Source organism: Nansenia antarctica, assembly GCF_963989245.1.
Source record: "Nansenia antarctica genome assembly, chromosome: 4".
NCBI classification, from domain to species: Eukaryota; Metazoa; Chordata; class Actinopteri; order Argentiniformes; family Microstomatidae; genus Nansenia; species Nansenia antarctica.
The window spans coordinates 7,641,717-7,652,411 of record NC_137689.1 but is presented as its reverse complement, the minus strand read 5'-3'; the positions used below and the strand labels follow the sequence as shown (position 1 = coordinate 7,652,411).

Below are 10,695 nucleotides of genomic sequence, written 5' to 3'. Positions count from 1 at the left end.
GACGTGGCCGCGGCTGCCATGAAACAGAACAGAGCCCCTCTGCACCACAGAGCACCTTTCTTTCTTTCTTTCATTTGGAAACTGGAAAAGCCAAGAGACGTTCAATCACCCTGGGAAACACAAACCGAAGCTGTTACCCAATAATTGGTTTCAGAGAAAGTCAATATTATTGTGCGACCCAGCGGCGGTGTTGGGGTTGGTTGGTGTTCTCCTCCTCAGCCTGTTTCCACACCATCATCTGGTCCTTTTTGGCTTTTTAGCTGCTTCTGAGAACCACATTTGACACGTTCCCAACGTTCCCTACCTCCTCCCTCCTCCCAACCACACCATAACCTGTCTCTCCTCCTCCTCCTCCTCCTCCTCCCAACCACACCATTACCTGTCTCTCCTCCTCCCTCCCAACCACACCATTACCTGTCTCACTCCCTAAACATTAACACGTGTGTGTGTGTGTGTGTGTGTGTGTGTGTGTGCTTGCCATACCATACCTCCATCCTCCTTCCCACCCACCTCCCTTCATCACACCCTCCACCCTCCCTCCTCCCTTCCCAGAGCGATCCCAGCCCAACAGTCAGACAGTAGTGGTATTGTGTGGCCAGTGTTGTATCTGTCCCTCTCAGGAGGAAGGCTCCCCCCTTCCCGCCCCCCCCCCCCCCCCTCCTCCCAGGGAGCCCTTCACCTGCCCAGCTACCATCTGGGTCTGTGAGGGGGGGCCCAGGGGGGCCCAGGGAGGACACGGGTAGGCGCTCTCAGGCCTCAGGGCTATGGGGCGGCTGTGGCGCAGGAGGTCGAGCCGGCGTCTAATGATCGCACGGTTGGCAAGTCGGAGGTTCAAGCCCCGGCTGGCCACATGTCGAAGTGTCCGTGGGCAAGACACTGAACCCCAAATTGCTCTCAGTGAGCGGGCCGGCGCCTTGCATGGTAGCTTGCCGCCATTGGTGTGTGACTGTGTGTGTGAATGGGTGAATGAGAGCCACTTTGGATAATGGCGCTATATAAGTGTAGTCCATTTAGTCTCAGGGCTGTCTGTCTGTCTCAGGGCTGTCTGTCTGTCTGTCTGTCTCAGGGCTGTCTGTCTGTCTGTCTGTCTCAGGTCTGTCTGTCTGTCTCAGGGCTGTCTGTCTGTCTGTCTCAGGGTTGTTTGTCTGTCTGTCTGTCTCAGGGCTGTCTGGCTGTCTGTCTGTCTGTCTCAGGGCTGTCTGTCTGTCTTAGAGCTGTCTGTCTGTCTGTCTGTCTGTCTCAGGGCTATCTGTCTGTCTGTCTGTCTCAGGGCTGTCTGTCTGTCTGTCTGTCTCAGGGCTGTCTGTCTGTCTCAGGGCTGTCTGTCTGTCTGTCTGTCTCAGGTCTCGAATGATCGTAAGGTCAGCGGTTCGATCCCCGGCCGGCCATGTGTCGAGGTGTCCTTGGGCAAGACACTGAACCCCAAATTGCTCCAGATGAGCGGGCTGGCACCTTGCATGGCAGCTTGCCACCATTGGTGTGTGAATGTGTGTGTGAATGGGTGAATGAGAGGCCGTTGTAAAACGCTTTGGATAAAGGCGCTATATAAGTCAGTCCGTTTATATAAGTCAGTCCATTTATATAAGTCAGTCCATTCAGGGATTCTGGCCAAGCTGGCACACGCCAGTTAGATCAGGGCCCTGGGCGTTTGTACTGGCAGGTTTTGAACTGGATCCAAACTGGCAGCTTCGCCAAGCAAAAGGTGTTTGAAAGATGTGGTGTAGCTGAAGACCATGTCACTGACTTGTTATTGCAAGTGCAAGTCATTGAGCCAGCTTCTAATTTTAATTCAATTAATTAATGTTCTCTTTTGTTTTTGTTACTATATATATAATATAATATATATATATACTGTATATATTATTTTAACTAGTTTTTTCTCTGCTCTCTCACTCACTTTCCGTCCCTCTCCATCTTCTTTCTCTCGTGTTTCGAAAACGTGTCTCTCCTCTCCTCTCCTTTTTCTTCTGGCTTGAGCCTTTTCCTAGTTTCAGGGAACTTGAACGCCTTCTTTTGGATCTGTCTCCCAAACCCCCGGGCCAAGGTCAGAGATTATGGTTTATGGTTTATGGTGAAAGGGATTTCGGAGGTAATTGCGCACATGGATGGGATCCTTCTTAAGGCACGTTGTATCGAGGGGAAAGTATGATGAAAGTGCGGGGTGCGGGTGGAGAACACCAGTGTTGACCTGCTCAGGGCCAGAGCGCTCCAGATGAGTCTCCGGCGGGCCTGCCAGAAACATCTCAACGTCTCAGCGGCCGTGACATTTAGATTCCCTCGCTGGAGAGCAAATGTTGGAAATGTGCAAATCCTTTTGTGTGTGTGTGTGTGTGTGTGTGTGTGTGTGTGTGTGTGTGTGTGTGTGTGTGCGCCGTGCTCATAATGGATCCACACACTCATGTCTCTCTCTCTCTCTATCCCCCCCTCTCTCTCTCTCTGTCTCTGTCTGTCTCTGTCTCTGTCTCTGTGTCTGTTTCTGTCTCTCTCCCTCCCTCCTTCCCTCTCTCTCTCCCTCCCTCCCTCCCTCCCTCCCTCTCTCTCTCTCCCTCCCTCCCTCCCTCCCTCCCTCCCTCTCTCTCCCTCTCCCTCCCTCCCTCCCTCCCTCCCTCTCCCTCCCTCCCTCCCTCTCCCTCCCTCCCTCTCCCTCCCTCCCTCCCTCTCCCTCCCTCTCCCTCCCTCTCCCTCTCTCCCTCTCCCTCTCTCTCTCTCTCTCCTCCCTCTCTCTCCGACAGCTGGTGGGCTACAGCGAGAAGTCTGTCACCCTCCAGATGTTCATCGGCACGGCGGACGACCGCTACCTGCGGCCTCACGCCTTCTACCAGGTCCACCGCATCACGGGCAAGACGGTGGCCACGGCCAGCCAGGAGATTGTCATCACCAGCACCAAGGTCCTGGAGATCCCCCTCCTCCCTGAGAACAACATGACCGCCAGGTAACCAACCGCGCAACCACGTCACGTGGCGCAGGGGGGAGGTAGAGCCGGCGGTTGGCGTCTAACGATCGCAAGGTCGGCAGAGAGAGAGAGAAAGGGATAGAACCCCCGGCTGGCCACATGTGGTGTCACGAGGTGTCCTTGGCAAGGACACTGACTGAACCACCCTCAAATTGCTCCCGACGATTGAGCGGGATGGCCGGCGCCTTGCGTGGTAGCTTGGCCGCCATAGGTGTGTGTGTGTGTGTGTGTGTGTGTGTGTGTGTGCGTGAATGGGTGAATGAGAGGTGGTTGTAAAGCGCTATGGAATAAGGCGCTATCTATATAAGTGCGGTCCGTTTACTATTTACGTCAACGTACCATCTCTCAGTTATAAGGGACACCACATGGAAGCCCCCTCTGGGATAAAAATAACACCTTTATGATGGTACAGGGTCGTAACGCCTTCCACCGGGGGGGTTATAGAGGTGGGATGCAGACCAACAGCTGGGGGGGGGTTTCCCATGAAGCCCTGTACTCCAGACTGGATCCTGCGTCGCCTGGGATGTTTATGTTTTGAAGGCATCGTTTCATTTCATTTTCATCGGAGTTAACAGGAAATTATTTGTTCTGTTCACGTTATTTTTATTCGATTTCGTTTTTTTCGTTACTCTCACGTTTACAGAAGCAATAAATCATACAATGGACCTATCGCTAAGCCACGCCCCATTTGAAAACTCGGACAAACAAACAACGCTCGGGGGCGCTTAGGTGGCGTAGTGGATTAAGTGCTGACCATGTACCGCAGGGTTCCCGGTTCGATTCCAGCCGCGGACATATCCTGCATGTCATCCCTTCTCTCTCTCTCACCCATCCTTCCTGTCATAATCTGTACTATATCTGTCATTAAAAAGAAAAATATGAGTGGGACTGCCCCAAAAAATTACTTAAAAAAACAACAACAACAACAACGCTCGCTCAAATTCAGTAACTGACTGTCGTGACTGAATGACATTCAATGACTTACAATGGCGGGAGTTCAAATTTCAGATTTCTGATTTACCACAGCAAGTAATAGACATGTTTTTTAAAGATGACAAGAATATTTAGTCTAGAAACTTTTCACCATCAGATATTAGCGAGTTGTTTGTCCAAGTTTCCTGCCTGTAGTGACTTTTGCTGTGATATGATTGGACAATTCTGGGCGTGGCTTTGCGATAGGTCTATAGTCAGTATACTACTGGCCTGTGGTTTGTTCTATGGCTCTCAGCCCAACTGCAAGTAGGCAGCCTTGAGAACCGATGGTTCTGGAGCCGAACGGCCCTTAGGGGGGCAGGAGTCTATCTCCTGTTTCCGTAGCGTGAGGCAGCTTGATGTACAAGTACACCCTCATGACATGACGCTGGTACTCCCCCCCCCCTCCTCCTCTCATGCAGCATCGACTGCGCCGGCATCCTGAAGCTGCGTAACTCTGACATCGAGCTGCGGAAGGGCGAGACGGACATCGGGCGTAAGAACACGCGTGTGCGTGTGGTGTTCCGTGTTCACATCCCCCAGCCCAGCGGCAAGGTGCTGTCTCTGCAGGCCTCCTCCATCCCTGTGGAGTGCTGTGAGTCACACACACACACACACACACACACACTCACACACAGACACAGACACACACACACACTCACACACATTCTCACAGACTGCTACATACACACACACACACACACACACACACACACATTCTCACAGACTGCTACATACACACACACACACTCACACACACACATTCTCACACACTGCTACATACACGCACACGCTCACACGCACTCACACTCACTCACACTCATTCACACACGCACTCACTCACTCACTCACTCACTCACTCACTCACTCACTCTCACACTCACACAGTTGTAGATGTTGCGTTGTGACGTGTGTGTGTGTGTGTGTGTGTGTGTGGTCCCCCCCCCAGCCCAGCGCTCGGCCCAGGAGCTCCCCCAGGTAGAGAAGGCGGGGCTGACCAGCTGCCTGGTGAGCGGAGGAGAGGAGATGCTCATCACCGGCTCCAACTTCTTCCCAGAGTCAAAGGTCATCTTCCTGGAGAAGGGCCCTGGTAAGAGACCAGCCTACACCACTACATCAGACACACACAGAGGGACAGGGCTGGTACCTGGGGGAGAGAGAGACAGAGAGACAGAGAGACAGAGAGACAGAGAGAGACAGAGAGAGACAGAGAGAGACAGAGAGAGACAGAGAGAGACAGAGAGAGACAGAGAGAGAGAGAGAGAGAGAGAGAGAGAGAGAGAGAGAGAGAGAGAGAGACACAGACAGACAGACAGACAGACAGGTCAGACACCTGATTGTAGGTCACCTGATAGTTAATGTACCTACCTTAAAGAGATTGTATGGTGCTGAGGAGACAGATCGTCGTTAACCCCCCCCCATCTCCAGCTGAGAGGCCAGAGGTCTGGCCATTGGTCTCCACTCATATCTGAGGGCTGAGCTTAGAGGCGGTTAGACAGGAAGGGTTTTCTAGTACCACCTGTCTGTCTGATCTGCCTGAGTCCACCTCCCCTCTCTCCCTCTCTCTCTCTCTCTCCTTTCCTTCCTCCCTCCATCTCTCTCTCCTTCTCTGCCTCCCTCCCCCCCTCCCTCCCTCTCCTTCCTTTCCTCCCTCTCTCTCCTTCCCTGCCTCCCTCCCTCACTCTCTCCTTCCCTGCCTCCCTCCCTCTCTCCCTCCCTCTCTCTCTCCTTCTCTCTCTCTCTCTCCCTCCCTCCCTCCCTCTCTCTCCCTCCTCTCTCTCTCTCCTTCCTTCCTTCCCTCCCTCCCTCCCTCCCTCTCTCTCTCCTTCCCTGCCTCCCTCCCTCTCTCTCTCCCCTTCCCTTCCTTCCTCCCTCCCTCCCTCTCTCTCCCCCTCTCTCCCTCCCTCCCTCTTTGTCGTAGAGACCGACCCAAGGTGGAAACATTGAATGGGTGGCCTCCTCTGAACCAGTCAGTGCCTGCCCCAGGGCACCTTTCTGAAAGAGCGGTAACAGAGTCAAGTTAGCACACGGCTAAGAGCCTCCTCGGCTGTTGCTAATGACGAGCCTTTCTAAACAGCTGGAGAAAGAAAGATAGACTTGCAGGAATGTCTCTGTAGTCTCTTTGAGGAGCTTCAGGTGAAGCGTGGCGGCGTAGGAACGTAAGCGTAGCAGAGAGGAGAGGCGACACCACCGTGTCAGGCCAGGGCTTTGTGGGGAGTGGAGGGAAAAGTTGGGAGATAATAATAATGATTTGGTTTGTGTAAATTATCCTCACTATCCCTCCCCACTAATCCAATAATGTGCTTGTTGTAGAACGTGCCTGATTTGTATGAAAAAGGAGAAAAAAAACTGAGAAAGCATGGAATAAAGGGAAGGATGAGAGGAGTAGGACACAGAGATTTTTTTCTACCTTCTCTTATAAACAAGAGTACAACAGTGAATGTTGATCGGGGGAAAGAAAACAGGCTTGTTGTGGGTATCGTACAGGCTGGTGGTTTGTGAGGCGATGGATAGGACTGCGATCTCTATTGTATTTTGCTTCCGGGAACAACAGTTTTGGTCAAGGGACTGAGTAATTGGAGGAAGAGAACGGAGAGGAGGAGGGAGAGAAGAAGGGAGAGGAGGAGGGAGAGGAGGAGGGAGAGGAGGAGGGTGAGGAGAGGGGTGAGTTTTGGTAGGGGACGAAACTGAGGAGGAAAATGTGTTTTTCTTCCTTATAAATCCAAAGATCTGAAAGCCCCCAGAGTTATTTACAACTGAATAGCTTCTTGTTGTTTTGTTTTGGTAGATCTAACACAATGGGTGTATGTTCCCTCCTAGCGGGGCGTGGGAGGGGTGGCGGGGTGACCCGCCCGTCATCAGGGTGAGGTATGAGATTCCTGTCGGAGCTTGTTTTCTGGAAACGACGCATGTGGGGCCCTCTCTCTCCTGCGTGTTGAATGTCAACACGGGCTGCAGGAATACGTTGTGCTGAAGTCAGAGAGGTCAGGGAGGTCAACGAGGGAGCAGTCAGACACAGACTCACCAGAGAGGGAACCTCCACAGAGGAGTCACACAACGAACACACCGCAGGGTTACTGAGACTCAGGCTGATGTTGTCTCCCAGGTGATCATGTGGGGCCGGCTGTGGCTCAGGAGGTAGAGGCTGGTGGAGGTAGAGGCTGGTGGAGGTAGAGGCTGGTGGAGGTAGAGGCTGGTGGAGGTAGAGGCTAGTGGAGGTAGAGGCTCTGGCTCAGGAGGTAGAGGCTGGTGGAGGTAGAGGCTGTGGCTCAGGAGGTAGAGGCTGGTGGAGGTAGAGGCTGGTGGAGGTAGAGGCTGGTGGAGGTAGAGGCTAGTGGAGGTAGAGGCTCTGGCTCAGGAGGTAGAGGCTGGTGGAGGTAGAGGCTGTGGCTCAGGAGGTAGAGGCTGGTGGAGGTAGAGGCTCTGGCTCAGGAGGTAGAGGCTGTGGCTCAGGAGGTAGAGGCTGGTGGAGGTAGAGGCTGTGGCTCAGGAGGTAGAGGCTGTGTCTCAGGAGGTAGAGGCTGGTGGAGGTAGAGGCTGTGGCTCAGGAGGTAGAGGCTGGTTGAGGTAGAGGCTGTGGCTCAGGAGGTAGAGGCTGGTGGAGGTAGAGGCTGTGGCTCAGGAGGTAGAGGCTGGTGGAGGTAGAGGCTGTGGCTCAGGAGGTAGAGGCTGGTGGAGGTAGAGGCTGTGGCTCAGGAGGTAGAGGCTGTGGCTCAGGAGGTAGAGGCTGTGGCTCAGGAGGTAGAGGCTGGTGGAGGTAGAGGCTCTGGCTCAGGAGGTAAAGGCTGGTGGAGGTAGAGGCTGGTGGAGGTAGAGGCTGTGGCTCATGAGGTAGAGGCTGGTGGAGGTAGAGGCTGTGGCTCAGGAGGTAGAGGCTGTGGCTCAGGAGGTAGAGCCGGCGTCTAATGATCGCCAGCGCGTCTAATGATTGCCGGCGCCTTGCGTGGTAGCTTGGCCGCCATCGGTGTGTGTGTGAATGTGTGTGTGTGAATGTGTGAATGTGAGGCCATTATAAAGCGCTTTGGAATAAGGCACTATATGAGTCAGTCCATTTAGAGCAGAGCAGAGGCAAATCACCTGTTTCCTGGCTGTTAGATGGGTGAGGCACCTGGAATAAAGCAGAGTAGATGTGACAGATTATAACTAGGCCCTTTACCAGACATGTACAGCATATGGGTTTAGTTTAGTTCAGTTTATTTGGCTTAGAGAAGGACAGTGTGCACATGCATTCATTGTCTGATAGGAAACAAGTAGATGGGAGCATCAGATTTAGCAAGAAGCTAATTTCCATCTGTCGTCTTATAAACAGTGAACATAGACACAATAAAAGACACAATATCAAATAGAGGAAACAACATCTTTCATAAAACGAAGACAGTACAAAGTGCATGTTATAATACATAATAAAAAGGCCAATGAACATACTCCTAATCACAAATCACAGCCTTACCTAGCTAGATGCACATTAGAGTCTTGTCTGATCAGTATAAAGTGCAGGCAGGTAGTGTTCGGGGAAACCCCAACCCTAACCCTTGACAGGAGAGTTAGCTCGTTACGCTAACAGGTGCAGAGATGTAACCAGGCCCACAATGCACCGTGGTGAGCAGCGTGAAACAGCTGCATTTTGCAGATGATTTTTTTTTTACAGGGAACATTTGTTTTTGCCACAGAACAAAGGCAACAAATGAGTGCAGTAGATTGTGAGTCTCTCTCAACCACACCAAGCAAGCGAGTGTTTCCCCAGCACATCATTTCCTCAACCGCTTTTCTGAACGGATGCCTAATGCGTCTGGCCAGATAATTACATCTGTAGTAGGAAAACTGGAAAATTATATGATGTTTCCTAGCCAGACAAATCTGGCAGCGTGTGGAGGAATTTTCTAAATAAATAGAGTTATTCCACTTCTGTCTGTCCATAATTTTCACCAGGCAAGACAAACAGCAGGACATTTAGGACTTTTTGATTACTTTATAATCGCTGTAAAAAATATTCTCCACAGGGTTTCTGGGCATCATAAAATAAATGACATCATTTGGATGTTTCAGGTCCCCCAGAACAAATTGAAATTCCCGGCTTTCGGAAGCGTTTGTAGTTTCCTAAACCCCCGTCTGCTAGAGTAGTAGTGGTGTCCTCTGACTCAGTCATGGAAATGGACCGCAGAGAGCACTCCCCACGGGGGAGTTAGGCTACCTTCCAGAATATCACTCCAGGTTTCAAGATGGGTCTGGAATATGAAGCAATGATGATCATAGCACATACTGTGTCTTCCTCATAATTATGTCTGGCTTGAGAGTGTATCAAGCCTTCAAGCTGCTCAACATATCCTCCCTTTTTTCATCCAACAGCTAAACTCCCCCCTGTCTATATACCCCCCTGTGAATAGGCCATAGAGTGTATATAAGTATATAAGTTGACATAATAGATACATTCTCAGATGTCTACCGATCACTTATCCCCCTATTTATATCCCCCCTATTTATGTCTATTTATGTCTCATACTTGTTTTTTTATTATCTTAGGACGGTGTTTTGATTGTTAGCACCTGATTGTTAGCACAATGACAATAATAAATAAAGATCATTCATTCATTCAAACTAACTACACGATATGAGCCGTTCCTGTCATCTTAGTGTCTTGTCTCCTATGAGCCTTTTCAATCCTATAGTCCATAACCGTCCTTAATATGAATTTACCCTAAACCTCTTCTGCCATTTTCACATTGTTGATATATAGTCCAAGACATGGCGATTCACTTTTCTCCTCAGTGTCACTACTACTCTATGTCTGCTCCCGCCTATCTCTTTAATCATAATAATAATAATAATAATAATAATAATAATAATAATAATAATATCTTGGTTTTATATAGCGCCTTTCACAAACCCAAGGACGCTTTACAGATTTTACAGACAGAAAGTCAGACAGACACAACAGAAAACACAGAGACAGCGACAGTGACAAAACTAAACTAGGGGCCAAAGGCCTTGGTGAACAGATGGGTTTTGAGGGATGATTTGAAGGTGTCCAGGGTAGGGGGGGCATTGCAAACCACTGTGGGGAGAGAGAGTTCCAGAGGGTGGGTGCTGCTCCACTTTAGTGGAGATGATGATTGTCTGTCTGTCAGCTGGATCTCTCTGGGCGCCCTAACCCTAACCCATTCATTCATCATGTGAACAGCAGACAAAGAGCCTTCTGGATGGTCTCCAGCCAGGCTCAGACCTGAATGGGGCCTGCTTTGGTTCTGCTTTGGTTCTGCTTAAATGTACTGGTTTGTCAGAGAGAAGTGTGATGTATGACGCTAATGTATGTTGTTGTGTCTCTTGTCTTCAGACGGGAGACCACAGTGGGAGGTGGAGGCCAAAATCGTCCGTGAGAAAAGTCAAGGAGTAAGTTGACTACTGTTAGTTGACTACTGTTAGTTGACTACTGTTCCTCTCTGACGCTCATCTGTTGAGCTCTGTAGGCCTGGGCTGGATTATATATACTGTTATATGCCTCATAGCATAATTGCTAGTCATATTTTGGCCAAATTGAGATATCTGCCTAACTCGACTCTCCTAACACTGCTGATTCACTGTGCGTTATTGCCGATGCCATCAGCCTATCAGAATGCTTGTTATACATTCCAAAATCACTATCTGCCCAAGTCATCTCTTTGACATAGGTCATTTGACACTACATACAAAGATGGCTCGGCTGACCACAAGTGAAGCATGACTTAATTATTAATTATTTATTATTATGCTACGAGGCTAATGATACATATATG

The 10,695-nt window shown here is 50.5% G+C and overlaps 1 protein-coding gene across 1 annotated transcript in view; it reads left to right on the top strand.

Annotated features, from left to right (window-relative positions):
• The window catches only part of nfatc3a (nuclear factor of activated T cells 3a), a gene marked incomplete at its 5' end in the record, with an annotated part of 78,718 nt that overhangs the window by 47,477 nt on the left and 20,546 nt on the right, over positions 1–10,695 (top strand). The window contains 4 exons of the mRNA XM_080528104.1: positions 2,733–2,932; positions 4,348–4,520; positions 4,875–5,015; positions 10,257–10,312. Of these exons, the coding sequence (XP_080384230.1) occupies positions 2,733–2,932; positions 4,348–4,520; positions 4,875–5,015; positions 10,257–10,312 (570 nt within the window). The remainder of the gene's footprint in view (positions 1–2,732; positions 2,933–4,347; positions 4,521–4,874; positions 5,016–10,256; positions 10,313–10,695) is intronic.